Source organism: Brachyhypopomus gauderio, chromosome 13 (genome assembly GCF_052324685.1).
Source record: "Brachyhypopomus gauderio isolate BG-103 chromosome 13, BGAUD_0.2, whole genome shotgun sequence".
NCBI classification, from domain to species: domain Eukaryota; kingdom Metazoa; phylum Chordata; class Actinopteri; order Gymnotiformes; family Hypopomidae; genus Brachyhypopomus; species Brachyhypopomus gauderio.
In genome coordinates this window covers 4,332,295-4,357,278 of record NC_135223.1, presented here as the reverse complement: position 1 = coordinate 4,357,278, position 24,984 = coordinate 4,332,295, and the positions used below count along the sequence as shown (strand labels likewise).

Sequence of the window (24,984 nt, the reverse complement as noted above, 5' to 3'; positions counted from 1 at the left end):
TAGGTTATAGTCACGCTATAGTGCTGCAGTAGGTTATAGTCATGCTATAGGGCTGCAGTAGGTTATAGTCATGCTATAGTGCTGCAGTAGGTTATAAATATGCTATAGTGCTGCAGTAAGTTATAGTTATGCTATAGGGCTGCAGTAGGTTATTGTCATGCTATAGTGCTGCAGTAGGTTATAAATATGCTATAGTGCTGCAGTAAGTTATAGTTATGCTATAGTGCTGCAGTAGGTTATAGTCATGCTATAGTGCTGCAGTAGGTTATAATTATGCTATAGTGCTTTAGTAGGTTATAGTCATGCTATAGTGCTGCAGTAGGTTATAGTCATGCTATAGTGCTGCAGTAGGTTATAAATATGCTATAGTGCTGCAGTAAGTTATAGTTATGCTATAGGGCTGCAGTAGGTTATAGTCATGCTATAGTGGTGCAGTAAGTTATAGTCATGCTATAGTGGTGCAGTAAGTTATAGTTATGCTATAGTGGTGCAGTAGGTTATAATCATGTTATAGTGCTGTAGTAAGTTATAGTTATGCTATAGTGCTGCAGTAGGTTATAGTTATGCTATAGTGCTGTAGTAGGTTATAGTCATCATGCTATAGTGCTGTAGTAGGTTATAGCTATGCTATAGTGCTGCAGTAGGTTATAGTTATGCTATAGTGGTGCAGTAAGTTATAGTTATGCTATAGTGCTGCAGTAAGTTATAGTTATGCTATAGTGGTGCAGTAAGTTATAGTCATGCTATAGTGCTGCAGTAAGTTATAGTCATGCTATAGTGGTGCAGTAAGTTATAATCATGCTATAGTGCTGCAGTAAGTTATAGTTATGTTATAGTGCTGCAGTAAGTTATAGTTATGCTATAGTGCTGCAGTAAGTTATAGTTATGCTATAGTGGTGCAGTAAGTTATAGTCATGTTATAGTGCTGTAGTAAGTTATAGTTATGCTATAGTGGTGCAGTAAGATATAGTTATGCTACAGTGCTGCAGTAAGTTATAGTTATGCTATAGTGCTGTAGTAAGTTATAGTCATGCTACAGTGCTGCAGTAAGTTATAGTCATGTTATGGTGGTGCAGTAAGTTATAGTTATGCTACAGTGGTGCAGTAAGTTATAGTTATGCTATAGTGGTGCAGTAAGTTATAGTTATGCTACAGTGGTGCAGTAAGTTATAGTTATGCTATAGTGCTGCAGTAAGTTATAGTTATGCTATAGTGCTGCAGTAAGTTATTATAGTTATGCTATAGTGCTGCAGTAAGTTATAGTTATGCTATAGTGCTGCAGTAAGTAATAGTTATGTTATAGTGCTGCAGTAAGTTATAGTTATGCTATAGTGCTGCAGTAAGTTATAGTTATGCTATAGTGCTGCAGTAAGTTATAGTTATGTTATAGTGCTGCAGTAAGTTATAGTTATGCTATAGGGCTGCAGTAAGTTATAGTTATGCTATAGTGCTGCAGTAAGTTATAGTTATGTTATAGTGCTGCAGTAAGTTAGTTATGCTATAGTGCTGCAGTAAGTTATAGTTATGCTATAGGGCTGCAGTAAGTTATAGTTATGCTATATTGCTGCAGTAAGTTATAGTTATGCTATAGGGCTGCAGTAAGTTTTGTTGTAACTGATTACCTAAGAAATTTTAAGTTCATGTAATATAATTTTTAAGTACAGTTAACTTAAAAAAAATAAAACGTTAAATAAAATATATAAGTTTAGGCAAATCTTAATTTTTAATATATATATATATATATATATATATATATATATATATATATATATATATATATATTAGGGCTGCACGATTAATCGTATTTTTATCGTTATCGCGATGTGAAGTTTCACGATAAACACATCGAAAGAGCCACGATAACTCCTTGAATAACAGCAAACTCAAATTGCGTTATCCTCGTCCAGCAATAGAGGGAGCTATTCGCGCTGCAGACTATGATCACGTGACGTAAGTAGTCAAGAGGCAGAGTGAGCCAGAGTTGCCAGGTTCTCGGTTTTCACGCCAAATTGGGCTTGTTTGAAAATCCAGCCGCTGGTAAAAATTCTGGGGCCGCGGGGTGCGGTTTTTTTGGGCTACTTTTGAGTTGGGCTACTGCGGAAGTTACAAATCAACACTAAGAATCGATCGCGATATAATACTTAATTTGTCTCCAGTTCACACTCGCAACACCACCCCCCCCCCCCCCCCCCCCCCCCCGCAGACAACTTACACTCGCAGATTTTGTGCGGAAAGCTTTTGTAGGACCTGGCAACCCTGGAGTGGGGTGAACACGCTCATCAGACACGCGATTTGGTTTAAGCCTGGTTTACACTTGATGCGGCGCGAGGGTCCGGGAGGTGAAAATAACGTAATCGCGGTGGCTTCGCCCGTGTGCAATTGCCTCGCGCGCTGTCGATTCACGAGGTCGTGCACCTCTCGAATTTTGTAAGTTCGCGCGCGCCGCGTCTCGGCGCAATGAGAACAGTCATGTTTGCAGGGTTCATACACCTATACAAGGTGGAATTCAAGCACTTGTACGTCACTTTCAAGGTCCATTTCAATAATTCCCAGCACGTTATTGAATTAAATATTTATACATATACTCTAAATGATTCGAAATAATTCGCTTTTTTATCACATTATTTAATGGATATTTATTTTCAAAACGCCCAATCTTAACGTCTTCACGTTCTCTCATGTTTCGTCCTGGAATTACAAGAGGCTCGTATTTGTTAACGTAATACAAGAGAATTGTTCAGTCAGACAGATATTTGTTGTGAAACGAAGTAGTTACAATTTCAAGCCTTTTCAAATACTTTAGCCTAAATTCCAGCACTTTTCAAACCTGAAACACAAAGCAACATTAAAATTGGTCAGGTAAAAGTTCATTCCCCTGTATTTGAGGGGTGTTTTTTATACTACTAGGCCTACATATCGTTTCGGACAACACTGCAAAGAATGTGACACGGCAAGATTAAACGCTTCCGCCGTTCGCGGAGGTTAACGAGGTGTGCGGAGTCGCTCACTCGTGAAAGTATAAACCTAGATTGAATCTATTGTTGAATAAACCTGCAAAATATTTGGAATTATTCTGGATTCATTACACAGTAAAAAACAAAACAAATTAACGTGCTGCTGTTCAGAGAGACACTACATTTCTGTATTTTAATCTTAATTTATCGTGGTTCACATCGATATCGGGATATCCAACAACGTTATCGCACATCGCAATTCTAGTCCATATCGTGCACCCCTAATATATATATATATATATATATATATATATATATATATATATATATATATATATATATATATATATATATATATATATTTAAGTACTACATACTACAATACTTTTAGTAATAATTATATAATTAATATAATTTCCCCCAATTTATTTAATTTAACTTTTTTTTTATTTTTACATTTTTATGGTATTTGGCAGACATACTTATCCAGAGCGACTTACATTTTATCTCTTTTTTTTTTATACAAGTGAGCAATTGAGGGTTAAGGGTCTTGCTCAGGGGCAGCTCAGTCATGGCCTCAGGTCTGGGAATCGAACTCACGACCCTCCGGTCACAAGACCAGTTCCCTAGGAACTGAGGAAGACAGCTTCACGTCATGGGTCATGCACCATGGCAAGACTGAGCACAGCAACAAGACACAAGGTAGATATTCTGCATCAGCAAGGTCTCTCCCACGCAAGGGTTTCATTGCAGGCTGGGGTTTCAAGATGTGCTGTATGAGCTCTTTTGAAGAAGCTCAAAGAAACAGGCAACTTCAAGGATCGCAGGTGGGCACAGGAAATGTAAAGCAGCAGAGGAAAGATAATGAATATCTGCAGGCAACAGTGAAACGTGGTGGAGGTTCAACAGTGAAGCGTGGTGGAGGTTCAAGAGTGAAGCGTGGTGGAGATTCAACAGAGAAGTGTGGTAAAGGTTCAACTGTGAAGCATGGTGGAGATTCAACAGAGAAGGGTGGTGGAGATTCAACAGAGAAGGGTGGTGGACGTTCAACAGTGAAACGTGATGGAGGTTCAACAGTGAAACATGGTGGAGGTTCAACAGTGAAGCGTGGTGGAGGTTCATTTGCATTCCAGCATCCTATGGTCAAGATTGATGTCCTCATTGCTGAGAAATACAGCCAGATACTCATGCAGTGCCATCAGGGAGGCGAGATGGTATTCTGCAGCAGGACCCAACATACAGTCAATGGCATTAAGAACAATCATTAGCCTAAAGGCGAACAAGGAGTCCTGGAAGTGATGGTATGGCCTCACAGACCCCTAACCTCAACATCATTGAGACTATCTGGTACAATATGAAGAGACAGAAACATTTTAGCAAGCCTACATCTGCTGAAGATCTGTGGTTGTTTCGAACAAACTGTGCTCAGGTGTACCTAGTAGAATTGATGCTGTTTTGAAGGGTGGTCACAAATATCAAACAAATATTGATTTGATTTTGACTATTTTCTTCATTTCTCTTTTGTTCACTCACTTTGCATTTTGTTAATTAACAAAAATAAACTATTAACACTTAAATTAAACTTAAACCTATTGTTTGGGTCTCATGACTAGCGACCGGATAATCAGTCTGCCCACTGTGTATGGAAAATGCCAAAATAAAAAACAAATACCTACTCAACAAGCAAATACCCAAAAAGTAGGTTATTTGAGACCAGCCCTAATAGTGATGGGCTCAAACTTTCCAATATAAAATAATTTGTCATTTGTAAGTATGGTGAATGGTATTCAACGTAAAATTGTAATATAAGCTTTTTCCTCACCTCTGTTTATCTCTATGATTTCCTCCTGAGCAAGGGGACAGTCTCCTGTCAGCCCTGCAGACCCAATCACCCCACCCAGCACGTTACCCAGGATTCCTTGGGGTGAGGCAGTTGCCATGGCGAGGGCATCGGGCTTGCAGTAGTTGGGCGATCCAGGCTGCGGCGCTCGTGGGATGTGCTTGTTCTTCTTCTTGGGCAGCTTCTGTTTTGCCATCGCCAGAGAGTAGTACATACCGAAGTTGTTGACGATGACGGGCACAGGCATAGCGATGGTCAGCACACCCGCCAGGGCACACAGAGCACCCACCAGCATCCCCGACCACGTCTCCGGGTACATGTCGCCGTAGCCCAGCGTCGTCATGGTCACCACAGCCCACCAGAAGCCGATGGGGATGTTCTTGAAGTTGGTGTGGGCGCTGGCCGTGGGGTCGTCTGGGTTGGCGCCGATGCGCTCGGCGTAGTAGATCATGGTGGCGAAGATGAGCACACCCAGAGCGAGGAAGATGATGAGGAGGAGGAACTCGTTGGTGCTGGCACGTAGCGTGTGGCCCAGCACACGTAGGCCCACAAAGTGCCGTGTGAGCTTGAAGATCCGGAGGATTCGGACGAACCGTACCACGCGGAGGAACCCCAGCACATCCTTGGCGGCCTTGGAGGAGAGGCCGCTTAGCGCCACCTCCAGGTAGAAGGGCAGGATGGCCACAAAGTCGATGATGTTCAGCAAGCTCTTGAAGAACTCTACCTTGTCTGGGCAGAAAGTGACACGCATGAACACCTCGATGGTGAACCATATGACGCACACGCCCTCCACGTACGTTAGCCAGCTGTCCGTCACCACCTCGTACACGATCTCCTCCCGCGTGACGTTGCCCACCGTCGTGTTCTCCGTCTTGTTGTAGATGGTGTTGAAGGCCTCGTGCGTCTCCATGCAGAAGGTTGAGATGGAGATGAGGATAAAGAGGAGTGAACCAAATGCCACATACTGCAAAGAAAGAGAAAAAATTATAAAAGTTAAATACTCAAACAAATTCATTTAAATAATTGAACACATTTTAAAACCATTTTTAATTCATAATAAGTAATCATATATAATTTGTATATTTATATCTTTGTTTTAATGAGGAGTGAAGACAGCTGTGTCAGCTTAAATATAAATTTAACAGCATTAGATCACAAATAATCTCTGTAATATTTATTAAAAACAGATTTTAATACAGATAGTCATTGTGCCTGGTTGACACTCTGGCTAGTAAATCACCAGAAATGACATACAACTGACAAGGCATACTTGAGTAAACAACCTAAAAATATCCCAGTGTGATTTTTTTATACCTCCGTCTATGTAATGTAACTGAGCTAACGTACAATTAATCAAATGGCCTGCTATGGGCTGCCATGATGTTTACACACCAAGTCCTGCCAGGTCAGCTCAGGAAAACAATCCCCCTTGTTATGAAGTCATAAAATAGGTTTTGGGAATTAAAAGTGCAGGTTGTAATATATTTTTGTCCCCAGAAAACATTGAGGTCCTAATAAGTCACCGTGTGTCACCGATGCGACCTGCAGTCATCACAGCTGCTCCTGTTTTTAATGCTGCTTTCCAAAAAAAAAAAAAAAAACACCCTTCTATGGGTCTCGTGTTTTGAAAACAAGCAACCGGTCAACCAGCCATGCTACGATCGCAATGACATCTACATTCAATTAGCTGATCTGCTGATCTGGTCTACCCATTGCTCCATGTTCAAATGCAAATGTTTGCTGTTGTTTTGGTCACTGGTGCTTCCACTGTCATGCATGAAGTAATAGCTGCATAAAAGCATCTCAGAGGTGTCACTGCTCCATCTTTGATAGCAGATGAGTGTACTCTGCCCATTTTGCTCCATTTGCTAATTTTACACACCCTCTGGTCCTCCACCAGGTCCTGAGGTCAAGTGCACCTGTCTTAAATATCCAGAAGCCCTGTCTGGTCTAAATATGCCAGAGAGCAAAGGGGATGTTCTCTGTAGGTGGAGCAATACACACACACACGCACACACACGCACACACACACACACACACACACACACACACACACACACACACACACACACAATTAGACTCACCACTATAATAGATTACACATGTGCATGTACACACACAAACACAGGGTATAACAGATAACACACACTTATTTCATGTAAGGCACACTAATATGCTTACAGGTGAGACTATGTAGTGCAATTTGCAGTAGGATTAGGGCTCTGAAAGAACACCTGAGGGTAGAAACTCAATTAGGACTTTTAGGGATTTCTAAGCGCAGCGTTCATGAATGAGTTACATTCTACAAGTTATGACACCTGTTATCAGGGATGTCAGCCCTAGTCTCTGCTGTTCTCCAGGGCCTTGTGATCTCAGATGATGCCTTAGAATTAAATAAAGAGTGCTACGTAGCCTATAAGTAGAGCATTGTCAGTGGTCCTGGGAAATGATCATTTTAATGAGACGTCTAATAGTGCAGCGATTAGCAGAAGTCCAACACAAATTATGTTGAACTCACGTAGACACGTGGACATAGGAAAGGAAAGGTTTTAAAAGTCCATTAAATGTACCAAGCTTAAATAATATAAGTGTCATAGGAACATAACAGTCATAGGAAAGACAACAGTCATAGGAAAGACAACACCGTCTCACATCACAAAGAACAAAGAAAGATATACTGCACACTCATTGGTCATACACGGAAACACAGTATGAGTGTAGATGCACTCTCATCCTGGCAGACATGATCTTATGAAGACCCACACACGAATAGGATGCGCATGGAGTGAGAAAACAGGAGAGATTTCTTCCCCACTCCTCCCTCCTCTGAAATGACCTCTCTCTCCATTCTACACCTTTTGGGTTTGTCTCTCCTCATATACCTCCCAGATACAAAAACCCTCATGCTTTTCCTGTCAGTTTATAATCAAAATGGTAAAAAAGAGATTAAATCTTTTGATGTCTGAAATAAATCATGAATTACAGAAAGGCGAGGGAAATATTGAGGGTTTAAGGTATAAAAAAATCAAATCACTGATAGGCAACACCTCCCCCATCCTCTCTCTCTCTCTCTCTCTCTCTCTCTCTTTCTCTCTCTCTCTCCTTAGCCTGACCTACTTAGAAACTATTTACTGCAGTAACCAGCCCTCTGAGCTCAAACCCCCTTTCCTCTTCTCTCATCCCTCCATCTCTCTCTTCCTCTTCACTCATCCATCTATATCCCTCTTCCTTTCAAGCATCCCCCCTTTTTCTATTCAGTTAAGCAGTTCTCTATTTTCTCTTTCCTTTTCTTTCTCTCACTAATAGCTCCATTTTGCAAAGGCAGAATACCATGTAGCTCATAGAGTACTCACACGTGTGTGTGTGTGTGTGTGTGTGTGTTTTACAATCTCACATGGGTGCACACTGCAGTTCTCATTTTTGGACAGAAGCCCTTCTTGGTTGACATACATACTGCAGCTGAGGCCAGTAATTCACATTAATCTGTAAGTCTGGAAGTGTTTGTGTGTGTGTGTGTGTGTGTGTGTGCGCGCATGTGTGATTAGACTGGAAGAGGAGGCATATTGATTTATTACCTTGATTTGATTTATGGAGCCATTCTCAAAATGACTTTATCTCAGCCTTTCAGAAGTGAGTTTTCCTACTTCTTTATTGTACAAATAAAATAAGCTTATTTCCATGTAGTGTTGAGGGCTCATGACAGAAATCTATACTGCTGATGCTATAATGATGACTGCATTTTTATTTTAGAAACAAGTCAATATATGTAATTCTTACAATAACACTGTATACAAGGTTCAATTGAGAATCTAACTTTGTGTCCAAGGTAAGATAGTTACTAGCCTTGCCCTGTGAGCTCATGCTGCTTATGTGCTCCTGTTTTCATTGCAAGAATGTTACAAGCATGCAGGCTAAGTTGTAAGTGTTGGTTTAGAACAGAGCAATGAGTGTGTACTTTGACCACAAATTACAAACACTTTGCCTACTCTTAATTGTCCTTACTCAGAACTCAACTTCCACCACTTGAAGTTCGTGCAGTCGATCTGTGCTAAACAGACACAGAAAATAAGGACAAGACTCCAAACCTAACCACTAAACAGAGCAGTCCAAGTAAAACGACACTCAGAGAGGACAACAGGCAAAGAAACTATCATGTCGTTTCAGAAGAAGAGGCCATGTAACAGTTCTGGTACTGTGACATTCGTACGCTGGAGTGCTGATATGGTGACCCCAAATGCAGACTGCAGTGGTTCAGTGATATATTCACATTCACAACGATATTAATTTAACTGTATGAATACTTTTTTGATTATTCTTTTTCAAGAACTGGAGAGTTGAAGTTAAGAAGTTCTATAGGTACTAAGAGGTTTTTTTTTTCCTTTGTAATAACAACAGTTCTTTTGTGAAAATGTAGGTAAATTCCATGTTATTGATGGCCAATATTGAGAACATTGGTTAATAATAAGCTGAAAGATCTAGAGAACATTGTGAACAAAAATGATTTGTATAAGACCAAACATAATTGTTAAACATATAGTATGAATGAGTTTGAATGAAACAAAACAAGATAGAAATACTACTAACCTCTACTCAAACATCTGCGGAATTTGAGAATGGCATTTAATCGTAATAAATAACAAGAGTAACAAGAATTTATTTATATGGTCCTCCTGTAAGATTACATTTCAATAAATAATGACTTAATATACAAAATATACGCATAAAGTATAAAATAATGTACATAATTAAAAGAAAGACTTTAAAAATGAGCAAAAAAACCCCTTTCTTGAATGTGCTTAAATATTGGAGCCCTCAGGTCATCTGGAAGAGAACATCAGGTGCCATGCCTTTCCGCTCTTTATTGAAGTGATGGGCAGCACCAAGTCTTGATCGGCTGATCTGAGGGCCCTTGAGGGCATATACCAAGTAATCAGGAGCAGAGCACCTAAACATCAGCAGATCCATTCTAAATTACAATGCACATGCCAGGACTCTGTCCACATCATGTTTTCTTTTGGAGGCCAGTCAGCAGTGCATTACAAGAGACAAGATTGGAGGTACAGTGGGGAAAATAAGTATTTAGTCAGTCACCAATTGTGCAAGTTCTCCCACTTAAAAAGATGAGAGAGGCCTGTAATTGACATCATAGGTAGACCTCAACTATGAGAGACAAAATGTGAAAAAAATTGAGAAAATCATTTTGTCTGACTTTTAAAGAATTTATTTGCAAATAATGGTGGAAAATAAGTATTTGGTCACCTACAAACAAGCAAGATTTCTGGCTGTCACAGACCTGTAACTTCTTTTTTAAGAGGCTCCTCTTTCCCCCACTCATTACCTGTAATAATGGCACCTGTTTGAAGTCGTTAACAGTATAAAAGACACCTGCCCACAACCTCAAACAGTCACACTCCAAACTCCACTATGGTGAAGACGAAAGAGCTGTCGGAGGACACCAGAAACCGAATTGTAGACCTGCACCAGGCTGGGAAGACTGAATCTGCAATAGGCAAGCAGCTTGGTGTGAAGAAATCTACTGTGGGAGCAATAATCAGAAAATGGAAGACCTACAAGACCACTACTAATCTCCCTCGATCTGGGGCTCCACGCAAGATCTCAGCCCGTGGGGTCAAAATGATCACAAGAACGGTGAGGAAAAATCCCAGAACCACAAGGGGGGGATCTAATGAATGACCTGCAGAAAGCTGGGACCAACGTTACAAAGGCTACCATCAGCAACACACTATGACGCCAGGGACTCAGATCTTGCAGTGCCAGACGTGTCCCCCTGCTTAAGCCAGTCCATATCCAGGCACGTCTGAAGTCTGCTAGAGAGCATTTGGATGTTCCAGAAGAGTATTGGGAGAATGTCATATGGTCAGATGAAACCAAAGTAGAACTATTTGGTAAAAACACAACTCGTCGTGTTTGGAGGACAGTGAATGCTGAGTTGCATCCAAAGAACACCATACCAACTGTCAAGCATGGGGGTGGCAACATCATGCCTTGGGGCTGTTTCTCTGCAAAGGGACCAGGACGACTGGTCCGTGTACATGAAAGAATGAATGGGGCCATGTATTGTGAGATTTTGGGTGCAAACCTCCTTCCATCAGCAAGGGCAATGAAGATGAAACGTGGCTGGGTCTTTCAGCATGACAATGATCCCAAGCACACTGCCAGGGCAACAAAGGAGTGGCTTCGTAAGAAACATTTCAAAGTCCTGGAGTGGCCTAGCCAGTCTCCCGATCTCAACCCCATCGAAAACCTTTGGAGGGAGTTAAAAGTCCGTGTTGCCCGCCGACAGCCCCAAAACATCACTGCTCTAGAGGAGATCTGCATGGAGGAATGGGCCAACATACCAGCAACAGTGTGTGCCAACCTTGTGAAGACTTACAGAAAACGTTTGACCTCTGTCATTGCCAACAGAGGATATACAACAAAGTATCGAGATGAACTTTTGTTATTGACAAAATACTTATTTTCCACCATTATTTGCAAATAAATTCTTTAAAAGTCAGACAAAATGATTTTCTCAATTTTTTTTCACATTTTGTCTCTCATAGTTGAGGAATACCTATGAGGTCAATTACCGGCCTCTCTCATCTTTTTAAGTGGGAGAACTTGCACAATTGGTGACTGACTAAATACTTATTTTCCCCACTGTAAATGCACTGTATGTATTCATTTTTCACTATAATTTGCTGTGAGGATACATTGTGATTACATGCTAACCACAATGTTTATGCCACAGTCAAATGTGATGCCTAAGTTTTTGATATGGTGTTAGGGCTTAACTGATATGCTATTTATGCATATGAGTTTGATATGCATACCCTAGATATTTTATTTAGTCTGTGATCATGACCATTCCCAACTTGTGTCATCACAGGAAATTAAGACCCATCACGAATGTGATGTCTTTATGTAAATTAAAAATTAAGGCAATGGGACCCCACAGATTGATGGCTAAGGACATAATTGTATGTCATAATGACAAAGCAAAATATTATATTTACTGATGACTCAGGAATTCAGACATTAAAGACTGCTGGTCTCAAAATTTAGCTCTGGAGAACACCACAAGATAACACAGCTTTTAGAGATGATTTCACCCAGTGTGACATAGTACTCAACTGGTCTCATGTGATCAAAGCAATTCCATTTAGATCAACCCAGTTTTTTACAAGGTTTATCAGTATAATATGATCCTGTGCACTGAGGCCAAGAAGAATCTGTATAAATAGGTTACCAGTATCACAATTTAGCTTAACATCACATTGGACCTTGGTGTGACGTCTTTTCTATAATGAGATCTGAAGCCAGACTCATTCAATTCATTATTACTGTTTACTTAATCTTGTAATTGAATAGATACTATCTTCTCAATGATCTTTCATAAGAATGCAATATTGGAAACCAGTCTATATAGATCTGAATGGTTTAGATTACTCTTCAGAAGAGGCCTTTTATCTGCCATTTTGAGACCCCTTGTGATTTTCTTGTTTCAGTAACCGATTAACAATATTAAGTCATGTGATGGAGCACAGAAAACTGTCACATTCCAGCCCTTGACCCCTCCCCGCGGGCATGTGTAGTCTGAGTCTTCTAATGTTTTCTTTGGGTGTGGTCCAATATGCATTTGTCAATCCATCTCGCCTGTGGTTTGTCTCATCAACATGTGTTACAATTGGGCCTCATTTATTTTGAAGGTCTTTAATGTGTGTCTGAGTCTCACTCTTAGGGCATAATCACACTAGGCTCTGTGATCCGGGCCCGGTTCCCTGCCGAAGCACGGTTCGTTTGGCTGGAGTGTGAGCGCTCCAACCGTGCCCAGGCCCGGATCAGTTAACCGTGCTCGGGCCCGCTTGAAGAGGTGGGCCAGGGCACGATTCATGTGGACTCGGGCACGGTTCGCTTCTAGTGTGAACGCTATCCGTGCCCGGGCCCGCTTGGTGCCTCGTCTGATTGGTTCATTTCGCTGGAACTCAAACATGACGTCAGTGATGCGACGCTCACGTTAAACAGTCATAGCGGCAAAGCGATTAGCAGACAATCGTTGTGTTAAATTATTGATAAATCTGTGCTTGCACCGTGTTTCTGCACTCCCTAAACGACTCCAAAAATACAATAAAAAGAGAATCGTGAACTCCATAGTTTTGTGCGAGCGCGCTTTTTTTCCAAATAAAGCGCCGTTGTGATGACGTAAGCGTGCTCGGGCTGGGTTGCTGAAGCGAGTGTGAGTGCAGGCCAGAGGGGGAGTGGGGAGGGGGGATAACCGGGCCCCAGCACGGAACGAGCAAACCGTGCCTAGTGTGAGTACGCCCTTAATGTTCATTAAAAATTATATTATCATCACTGCTGAGTCAGGTTTTGGCAAGCCAGCCAGGAGAGCAACATTCAGAGAAGTGGAAAAGAATGGACAGAGCTGAGGAGAACAGCTGCCCACTACAAGGAAACGGTTAACCGAGCCTGTTTTTCAAATACTGTACTTGTAGTGGCGATTAGTCTGCATGTGAGGCCTGCTTGATACACACTCCACTGAAGCACAGTCACACCTTCCTGGAGGATAACCAGACTTACTGTTGGTGTGAGACAAAGGTGAGCAGATGGCGTTGAAAAACCAAGACTCACTGCTTGAGTGGATGGTTAAAATTCCTACTGTGAAAAGCACAGATGAAGGCGGTTAAAATTCCTGGTGCGAGAGAAATTATTATCAGTTCAATAGTGGGCGATATGGGACAAAAATTGTATCACAATTTTTTTGCATAAAATCACGATTTAGATTTTTTATCACAATCTTCCATCCAAAAAATAAAATAAAATTTGGGGGCTACAAAGCTTTCTTTCTAAGCAGATTTCAATGAATGATATTGCAATTTTCCACGTGCAAACATTGTAAACAAAAAATTTAAACAACACACGTGACACTGATAAAGTGCACTATTGTACTAAATATACAATATTTCCCAGCATGTTAAACTTAAGTTAAATATTTATACATATATGTATGAATGAATGAATGAATGTTTCAATTTATATAGTGCCTTTCAAGATACCCAAGGCGCTTTACAATTGTTTACACAGCTACAAATCTCAAACAGCCAATCACACACCGGCGAGCAGCGGCAGCCAATTGAGCCAATATAGTCTAAATGATTCGAAATAATTCGCTTTTTTATCACATTATTTAATGGTTGTTTATTTTCAAAACGCCCAAAATTAACGTCTTCACGTTCTCTCCTGTTTCGCCCTGGAATTACAAGAGGCTCGTATTTGTTAACGTAATACAAGAGAACTGTCCAGTCAGACAGCTATTTGTTGTGAAACGAAGTAGTTAAAATTTCAAGCATTTTAGCTAAAGTACTTTAGCCTAAATTCCAGCACTTTTCAAACCTGGAACACAAAGCAACATTAAAATTGATGAGGTAAATGTTCCTTCCCCTGTTTTTGAGGGGTGTTCCACATATCGTTTTGGAGAACACTGCAAAGAATGTGATGCGGCAAGTATAAACGCCTCCGCTGTTTGCGCAGGTTCGCGCGAGGTGTGTGGAGTCGCGTACTACGGTCACTTGTGAAAGTATAAACCACCGAGGCTGCAGCTTGTGAGGCGGCTGCCCTCGCTGCCCGCATTGTTTCACTTTAGCATATTCCTTGGGATGCCTACATTTCAAGTGATTGAATACATTTGTTGTACTGGCATCGGACGTTTTCACATGTTCTTTGCACACCTTACATATCGCTGAAGTTTGGTCTTGGTCAGTGGAAGAAAATCTGAACCAATTCCAGATTACAAAGGTGGATTTCCTCTTCTTTACCAGCTCCTCGGTTTGGCTTTCAGCTATCGTTGTTCATGCAGTTTTTAGTTTTTACAAACACAACATGGAGGCGTTGAAGACGCACAGTTCGCTGTGATTGATCAGTCCTACGCTCTACGTCTGCCGCATCAGCGGGAACCAGCATTAAAAAAAGTAATTGTGCTGATCTATACGATTTCTCTAATTTTGTAGATCGCCTGTGATTCTCCATTCGTTCTTGCCATTCACGATTTTATATCGTCAGATCGCACACCCCTAGTTTCTACTCTATGAAAGGCTTTATTAAGTAGAACTTGTGTTGTTTGTCCTTTTGTTGTGATAAGTTTATGAGTGAATAATGAGCTCTAAACAGGCCTTAGAGAAATAAAAACATACTTGATATATTTTGTATACTGTGATATGGTGTCTGGGGTTGGATAGTTGAATTTTTTTAACTTTCTAAAACTTTATTTAATGTTAAAAAAGTGGAATTAAGAGTTCACTACTGTATGAAAAATCCATTTCTGGTTAGAGAGAATCTGTTTATATGATGAAGTAGAAGAACATCAGACATTAGTGGACATACGTGGTAAATTGCAGAGACTTATGCAGTGGTGTAAGTCTGCAGAGAAAATGAACTGCTGACCTATGCAATCGTGAAAATCAAGACTTAGCACTCCACACATTTGAAAGCAGTGTTGATAGTAGAGAACCTAGCCAATATTTTAGACACCTTAATACATAGTGAAATAGAGACCAGATTGTAATGCGGTGGTACCAACGAGTACACACCGCGTGTGAAAACCTGAGTGAGAGGTGGACCCAAGTGCCGGCTCACGCTGACAGAAAGATAGGCAACGCCTATCGTCAGAGGTGGGTAGGAATGCGTTACATTTACTCCATTACATTTACTCCGTTACATTTACTCAAGTAGCTTTTTGGACAAAAATTTACTTGTGAGAGTAGTTTTAATATGAAAGACTTCTACTTTTACTTGAGTAAATATGTGGTCAGAAAAACGCGACTTTTACTCCGTTACAATTGGATTTGTGCCGCGCTACCGTTACTTTAGTTTTGTAAATAATTCGTCTTTTCAGGGAGAAAACTGACTAATGTATCATCATCTGAGTATGTGTGATCAATCAAATGAAGCCGGTCAGTCACATGATCGCATACGCAAACTTTCTCCATGGTAGCAAGAAAGTATTGTGACCCTGGCCTCACATACAACAACTGGAGGCATAACTTTGTATGATGTAATTATTAAATGTAACACAGTGCAATACTAAAAACCAGTTCAAACTCTGTGAGTGTACATGTTAGCAATATATGATGATAAAGTTGAACCAACGTTTGCTACAAATTGATTCAGTTGGTGTCAAGTTGTAGCTACATGTATTGGTTGACAGTCTCCTCAGTTAGTGCCTTTGTGGAACACATTGAAGTTACCAGTGGCGAACCGTCAGTTCTCACAACTTCTCTGAAGGTCCATTGATCTTGAAAAAAAGATGCTTTATCTATTATATGTAATATGTTATTAATGCTTCACCAAAAATTTGTATTTTTCCTCTAAATGGGCTTTCAAATCCACTTTTTGTGCTTGTGCTGAAATAAAAAATGAAAATATTTCAAAATCAAAATAATTCACACCGCTATTTCTAGGTAAAACAGAGAAAGGACCTCCCCCAGGACCTTGTGTTTATCTGTTGCATACCCTTGCCGTTTACATTCAGAGAGCTTTTATTATGGATTGGCAGTTTAATCAACCAATCATATTTCGAATCAGAATGGTGGGGGCATGCTCCAATGGTCTCAGGGTATTCTCACTGGTCCTAGTGCATCAATTCTGCATGTTTGGTGCTTTTTAGCACTAGTGCTAGCGAGTTAGCAGCTCCTAGCCAGCACTACTGTGAGGTTTTCCAAGCGGAAATGATGGAATCGCAGGATTGCGAATTGCTAGGTATGTTTATAATAAATAAGTGTTCAGCTATTAATAATTTGCTGACATTTGTGAACGAATTGTGATGTTTGGACTTCTAACTGACTGGCATTTGGTGGTTAAATTATGCACAAGTTGTGTAGGTAATACGTTGCACATAGTACACGCGATTATGACAACAGTGGTATGGACGTGTCTTTAATACTACGGTCACGTTTTCATTTGGCTGTGTCTAGAAAAGGCCCATGGCCAGTAAGTACGGTTCGCCACTGGAAGTTACACAGGCCTAATAATTAGGAACAAACAAAAATAAATATTATTTATAATTAATATTTATTATAAATATTATATTTATTTATAATAAATTATTTTCGTTATCATTAAAAGTCATTGTTTTCTGAATTACATCATGTTTTCCATGATGTAATTTACTGACACGAGACAGTACTCTGCATTTACTCACTTCTTGAGTAGCTTATAATCCAAGTACTTTTTAACGTTTACTCAAGTAAATTTTTAGATGCATGCTTTTACTTGAGTAAAATTTGGTTCAAGTAACAGTACTTTTACTTGAGTAAAATTGTTGAATACTCTACCCACCTCTGCCTATCGTCAGTATGAGAGTCACGAGCACACAGTAGAAAACAAACACAAAACAACGCGGATGAATCAACGCGAGCACACAGTGGAAAATAAACACAAAGCAATGCGGATAATTCAACGCATGCAAAACGAAGCTTATATGAAACCAATATGTTTGTAAAATGTGCAAAACATTGTATTTTTGTAATAAAAACAATTGTCTATAAATTCATAGCATATCTTTATACTTTAGTCTCATTGTTACTGTTAATGTAATGTCTAGCAGTATACAGTACTGCAATATCATTTTGTTGCATTGCTACTCAATGACAATATAGCATTCTTATCCTAAAATTGCAGATGTTACACCTATTCTGAAGAAACTCAAGTCTCATGACTTTGTAAAAATCACTTAAACCCGGCATAGTTTGATGTCCTATATTAAAAATAAAGTGGCCTAAAGCACTTCTTCCATTTATTAGACAAAATTTAAATTTTTTATTTTTTGGAAAATGTTGGAAAAATCTCCACTGGGATCATCGCCTAGTGCCTTTATAGGAGTGTTTATATCTGTTAGCCATAGGCACTTTTCACAATAAAGTGGAAATACGTCACCGCCATGTAAAACAAGTTCCTGTACTCGCAGAAGATAGTTCTTGTCAATTCACCTCAGCATGGAGCGTGTATTCATCGCTGCCGAGACTGAATTTTGAAGGTGTTTCCAGGATTGTTGGAGAAGATTCAACAATGAAGGTTTCCAAGTTGAATAGAGGCTACAAATTGTTGAAGAATTCATTCACTCATACCAAGGTAAGGTGACACCAGCTAACACTAGCTAGGTAACTAACTAACTATTATTTACCGTATAGCTAGTTCATTTAGTCATCCTACGGAGTGGTAAAACGGTCTATATTATTATGATATATATTATAATATTACGAATGATACTGACAGCTTTAGTTAACAATATCTAGCTAGGTTTGCAAGCCAAGTAACGTCAGCTATTGATTGTTTGTGTCACAGCCTCAAACCCTGGGAACTCCACTTCCCAGCATGCCCCACCACGAAGGCGGAGATCCACCTCCCTGGAGTATTAGACACCTGCCACCAATTAGCTAGTTCTATGTAAGACCTATCATGCGAATGCATCATTGTGAAGTATTGCCGACATTCTCTTGAAAGCATACCAAGCCTTATATGTATTTGATTCTCTGGTTTTACCTGTTTAGTGTTTCCCGTTTTCTCCCTTTTGGATTTGCCTTCTGGTACCTCTGCTCGGTTGGATTGCTATTGTGTACGAACCTGGGGGGTATTCCAGAAAGCGGGGTTAACAAACTCTAAACTTAACCCTGAACTCTGAGTTGTCTTACCCCGATCTGACATACTCGGAGTTTTCGGTTCCAAAACCGCTGATCGGAGTTAAAGTAATCAGGGTCGCTCAACTCTGAGTAGGTTGACCCAGACAGAAGCGCGTTCACGCGTAACTATAAAAGGCATTCTTAATGGAACGCAGATAAATAGGATTTATCATGGACTTAAACGCGAAAATCAGCCGAGCATCGTATTTCACACCACTGTAGCTTAGGAGTATTAATGACTGCGTATGCAGAATATTTAGATATTATTAAACGTAAATGTAATACTGCGGTAGCTGCTAGAGAAAGGCAGTCAGCATGTCAAAGAATTGCCAACAGAGTTAATGCGTGAGTGAAAATGATATTTTTATATTTAGCAGAAGGGTGCGATTATATTATTATTTTCTCCACCTTTATAATACTGTATTGAGTTTTTTAATATTTTTTAATTGAACACTTACTAATTCCAGGTCTAATCTGAGTGGTGTGAAACACACATGGCATCAGATAAAAATGAAGTATAAGAATATAGTACAAAGTGGTATGGCTGTATATAACTATATCTTATTCTTAAAATATATTCTAAAATATATTTATTTACAAGAAAAATGAAATAATGAAACATAACAGTGAATTTGACTGTAATGTATATTAAAAGGTTACAGGGTGGATGGTGGGGTGGGGTGGGTGGTGGTGCATAATTTAATGAGGAAAGCAGTGATTGCAGATGGAGTCTCTGACAACTCCACCATCTCTGTTGTCACCCACATGCATGTAAGGTTCCTCATCTGTGGGCATGTCAAAGATGGTAGGCTGTCGCTCTTCCTGGATGGTTGCAATGTTGTGTAATACCACATATGCCATTATTATGTGGCACACCCTATCAGGAGTTACTCTGAGCCCCTTCAGGCACTGGAACCTGGCCTCGAGGATTCCTAGGGTCATTTAAATTCTTGCCCTGGTTTTGCTGTGGGCCTGATTGTAGCGGGACTGTGGTCCAGGTACAGGATCTGAATAGGGAGTCATAAGGTAGGCCTATAGGACAGGCAGGGATACCCTCTGTCTCCATGAAGGAGGCCGTCATAGTGTCCTATAATCACACTAGGATTTGCAATGATTTAACTATTACACTGCATTACACTGATTTAACTATTACACTGCACTACCTCAGGCCTACTCTATTCAGATTTGTTGTACAGTGTGGAATCATACACGGATCCTGGCCATCTGGCTTCAACATTTGTGATGAGGTGGGAAGCATCACATATGATCTTGATGGGGAGAACGGTCAGTTCAATTCAATTCAACTTTATTATCATTATGCTGAAACAGGGTTGTACAGCACAATTAAACACTTTTAGGCTAGGCCTCAGTGCAATTACATACTACAAAATATCACAGCAGCAATTACATACAACATAGTGCAGGACAACATGGTGCAAGAAGGTCATGGTGCAAGCCAGGCAATAGACATTAAATAAGCAAGGTAAAAAAATGTAAAATAGATAACAGTATAAGGTATGAAATATAAAAATATAAGTACAGTATGTACAGTGTGTGTGAGGTAGGTAAATGGGACAGGGATAAAGTGCATGGTGCCAAAGGGTTGGTGGACTGGTCTCTGGACTGGTGGCAAATCTGAGATATAGTCAGGGGGAGGTAAGTCTATATATGTCCAGTTTGAGGGAAAGTGGCTGGTGGCAATAGCTGCGTTAGTTTTGTTACCATTAAAGATAAGTACATTATTCATTAAGTATTATAAAGGTTAGTACCTGTACATTAATGCTATGGATGGATTTTCTGTTTATGTAATCGCCTTTATGTTCTAATGGTGCGGGAATAGGTAGCATATGTAGGTTCCATCAATGCAGCCAACCACTCTAGGAAATCCTTAAAATGTAAATGGAATTAAGTTTGTTATATACTGCTTCTCCTTTGCTTAATTTCTTTATTGTCCGTGTGAATTAAAGACAAACCAACGATGCTGTGGAATTCCTCTTTGATGTCCATAACTGGCTTATGCCCAGGAAACACCACAAAACCGGGCACTAGTCATTTTAATGCCGCACATAGTTTTCGGACAGACCGACATACAGTAGCTTTGCTGACAGATTCCCCATCTCCTACACTATAAAGAAAACTTCCACTAGCAAAAAACGAAGACCGATATATAACAATCTGGAGAGAATTTAGGGCTGATCCGCGATGTGTAATATTTGAAATGTTATTATAATAATAAAGTTATTGATGTAATTAATGGATTGTGCTGAAAACGATAACGTTCATTAAAAAAATAATCCGAAAATGATAGTAGGCCTATGTCTATTCGGGGTTTTATAAGGCGTTCCCGACGAAGAACTCAGCGAATAAACTGAGTTTCAATATCCACATGATCTTCGAGGAAAGGACACGTCATGATGACGTGTTTGTAACTCTGGGTCAGGTCCAAGTTAACCTGCCAGCGAGCAGGTTAGCTTCAGAGCATAAGTTGCTATAGTAACTGACTCAGGTTCTCTCTAAGCTCGGTTTCTGGAACGGAAAACCTCGAGTTTCCGTGAACTCTGAGTTAACTTACCCGGGTTTTCTCGCTTAACCCGCTTCTTGGAACACCCCCCTGGTCTGCCCTCGACCTCTCTCTGGATTTCCCTTTCACACATGAAACCTTTATTTAGTCGAAGTCTGCAAGCATCTGTGTTGCGTCATGTTTCCAGCGTCACAGTTTGGTTTACATCAGTATCAGTCAAGTTCATGACACACACCAAGTTATTCCTCGCTATGAGAATGTGAGACTAAGTGTTATTGTTTATTCAGTGTGCAATATAGTCGACAGCAAAGTGATAGTCAGAGCTAGATGCTACCAATCTTAGCGCAAATGCTCAAATCTTCCACAACCTCCGACTCTGGTGGACGAACGTCTACTCCCAGCCGAGAGGTTGCTCTTTCAAATGCGGACAGAAACCGGCTGGGAACAGCACCAACTTTTAGTCGCGAGCTTCCTACTATGTAGTCTGAAGCAGTGAAATGCTGGCTACAGACAAAGTTACTTCCCCTCCATATCACAAAGTTTTCCCCTTCATCTCTCCTAATTACACAAACCCATTTTCTTTTCTGCTTGTCGTCAGCCAGAAAACCATGGAAACTGAGATACGGCTGTTTTTGCTTCAAATTCAAACACCCTGGTACACAGCAAAAGCTATTTTTCTTGGATTCTGCCATTGTTTACTGTGTAACGGAAGTAACTTTACCCTGTGATGAGAGCTTCCGGAAGAAAAAATGCGTAAGTGTGAAAAGTATGGAGATAAATCTTTAGCAAAACTTGAGAGTGTAAAGGACCCGATTTCAGAACTTGTAAAACAAAATCTGTACTTGTATTTTTAATTTGAGAACTTGTAAACTAAAATTTGAACTTGTATTTTTGATGCGAGAACCTGTAAACTAAAAGTTGCACTTGTATTTTTAATTTGAGAACCTATAAACTAAAAGTTGCACTTGTAGTTTTGATGTGAGAACTTGTAGACTAAAAATCTGAGCGTGAGTGTTAAAAAATTACACCGCACAACTTCAAATCTGCTCTGCTCGACTTTTGCAACACATATCTCGGTGTACGTGTTGCAAAACAGATTTGTGCACTTGTACGGGGAAGTGGGCGGGGCGATGTGGTGGTGGGCGGGGCAGTGGGGGATGGAAAAAGAATCGTGACTCAGTTTATTTTTCGCTGCAAAAAGAAAAGAATCAGAGGCTGAACAATTACGGATAATTCCATCTATGATGGCACAAACTAGCTAGTGACAAGTATTATTATAATAATTATTTTTCTAAGCAAAGAAACATCATAATGACATTAGATTCAAGTTTTCATCAAGTGCCTTTATCGATCATATTCTAGTATTGCTGTCTAATACCATTTGCCATGCTTGTGTAACCCTATAATTTGAATGTCACTTTTATTCCAGGTCTCTTTTCCGAGGGGTGGGAAGAAATATAGTCGGGTTACAAGTAAAGTAGAATTCTCTTTATTTCCATCCGAACAGCTCAGGACAGGATAGTACTGGTAGAAGCACACGCTTCTTCTTCCTCTCTCTCGTGCGAGCACCAGTTCCAGCTCCCAAGGTGTCCCTTAATTACGTATTTTCCGCTACTTTTTTCCCCACGCATTGAATCATGCAGCTTATAATGTGGTGCAGCTTTTCTATAGATTTTTCTTCACCCGTCAGGGGCGGAGCAGAAAGTGAATCAGGTGGAAGTTCAAAGTTGTAAATAAAAGAAGAAAGTGCTCATTTTCATTTAGCACATGCAAGTAGCAGGTACGATGGAGAATTTTTATCAAACCAGCATGTGTTGTGCCAAATTCCGACTCCCCTCGTTTGCACACGCATAAAGACGCTACAGATGATATTCGGGAGTTAAGGTGATTATAACTTAGTTAATTGAACACTCCAGTTTTGTCCTAACTAGATATTTAAACATAATTCTGCTGTAATACTGCGAAGTCATGTGGTCAGAGGTGAACTTCAGAGGTGAACACAGTCACAATCTTTAAGTCTAGGTTGAAAACCCACTTATTTAGTTTAGCGTTTGATAATTAATATCCCCCCTTAGATAAAAGTACAGATCCAGGGGTTCATAGACGAAGGGTTTTATGGTAGACTGGGGCGCTGGTGCTGTCGTCCTGTCACTGCTCGTGGTCACTCAAGTTTGTTGACAGTGCAGTGGACGGATGCCATTGTCTCAGAATGCCCCCAAGCCTATGTTACCTTCTGGTTCTGCCTTTTTAGCTAGGCTGTAATAATTTAACTAAATGCCGGAGTTGCTGCCACACTCCGGAAATGTTTATAATTTTACCTGTCCTGTATATGTCCTCATACAGAGCTAATTTTCCCTGTTTCATTTCTCCACATGGCTGCCCGCCTGCTTGAGGAATAATGAGATGAGGAGACCAGCGATCCATCCTGGGCCAGCCAGGGCCTGCCAAACCGGATGCATACATCAATGATGGACATTATTACATATTTTTCCTTTTCTTTCTCTTCTTTCTGTCTAAATTGTTGTTGTTGTCATGGTGATCGGTGTCGGCCAGAGGAGGATGGGTTCCCCCCCTGGGTCTTGGTTCCTCTCAAGGTTTCTTCCTCATGCAAAAAAACTAGGGAGTTTTTCCTTGCCACTGTTGCCTTTGGCTTGCTCACTGGGGGCTAGGACTCGGCACTTGTAAAGCTGCTTTGTGACAACAACTGTTGTAAAAAGCGCTATATAAATAAAATTTGATTGATTGATTGAACTTCGGTATAGCCAGTGTGTATTTTATTCAAAATAATTAACACCCTTGAGCCAGTGTGTCTTTGGACATAGATAATGCCGTGCCGTTTGCTGTAATGGATAAAGTCCAGCTCTTATTTATGCATAGAAACATAAATGGACATTATTGTATTGTCGGTCCAATGGGGGACGGTGCTATGTACCCATGAGCCCCCGCGACTCCGGTATTGCTCGGTTATGTTGTGTTATGATGGATGTGTGTGTAATTATGTGGGTTATGTAGTTTGTCTCCCCTTATCAGTTTGTGTGTATGTGTACATTTATGAGTATCCCCCACCATGTCTGTGTAGTATTAATGTGTTAATGCCTTGCCCTCTTGTTTGTGTATTATTTGAGTCTGCTCTACATGATCACAGCTTCATACGCGATTACGTTGTTGAAGCAATTCATTTAAAGACATCTATGGAGAACTGTCTCTTCTTTCCACAACACAATATAATGTGTAGGCTATCGTCTTTAAGCGAGGATAAACCAGGGGAGTCGGAGTTTGGCACAACACCGGCTGCAAGTGATGCACTCTCGAATAAAACCGTTTTCGTGCAACTTTATTCTACAAAAAATACAGCGTATTCAATCTCATCGCTCCGTTCTTTTACACGCCGCACGAGCATGGTTTCACATCAACCTGTTCATCATTCTTAGAGAGATATTCCAATATTTTCAAGTAATCAATGAGTTTTTAACAAATGTGTAACTATCAATTAAATTATTTTTAACAATGTATTACTAATTATGGAATAAATGTATAATAAAATAAATCAATGTATTTGGCTTTTTTTTCTTATCATACATTAGAGTACTACAAAAGCCAAATCTGTCGCACGTGAAATGATACAGGCACCATTCAGAAACTGATCAGTTCAGTTAAATGTATTCCATTCAGTAGATATATGCGGCTTTTAGAAATCTACAGAAAAGCCGCACCTCGTTATAAGCTGCATGGTTCAAAGTGTGGGGAGGAAAGTAGTGGCTTATACTTCGGAAAATATTTAAGGGACACCTTGGGAGATGGAACTAGTGCTTGCAAGAGAGAGAGGAAGTAATACATAATAGTGACATTCAAATTATAGGGTTACACAAGCATGGCAAATGGTATTAGACAGCAATACTAGAATATGATCGATAAAGGCACTTGATGAAAACTTGAATCTAATGTCATTATGATGTTTCTTTGCTTAGAAAAATAATTATTATAAAAATACTTGTC

General features: G+C 40.1%; 1 protein-coding gene and 1 long non-coding RNA gene across 8 annotated transcripts in view; one reads left to right on the top strand and one right to left on the bottom strand.

Moving 5' to 3' along the window:
• kcnc3b (potassium voltage-gated channel, Shaw-related subfamily, member 3b) overlaps window positions 1–24,984 on the bottom strand; it is a 102,631-nt gene that overhangs the window by 29,215 nt on the left and 48,432 nt on the right. For all 6 annotated transcript variants that reach the window (XM_076970366.1, XM_076970364.1, XM_076970365.1 and 3 more), the window contains exon 3: window positions 4,777–5,758. In XM_076970366.1, coding sequence (XP_076826481.1) covers window positions 4,777–5,758 — 982 coding nt within the window. The remainder of the gene's footprint in view (window positions 1–4,776; window positions 5,759–24,984) is intronic.
• LOC143473395 (uncharacterized) lies at window positions 17,736–23,739 on the top strand. 2 transcript variants are annotated; one of them, XR_013120523.1, is made up of 4 exons: window positions 17,736–17,919; window positions 18,133–18,234; window positions 21,591–21,741; window positions 22,418–23,739. It is a non-coding gene; the product is annotated as an uncharacterized LOC143473395 (long non-coding RNA). The 2 variants fall into 2 exon arrangements; XR_013120522.1 differs by having other exon boundaries at window positions 21,587–21,741.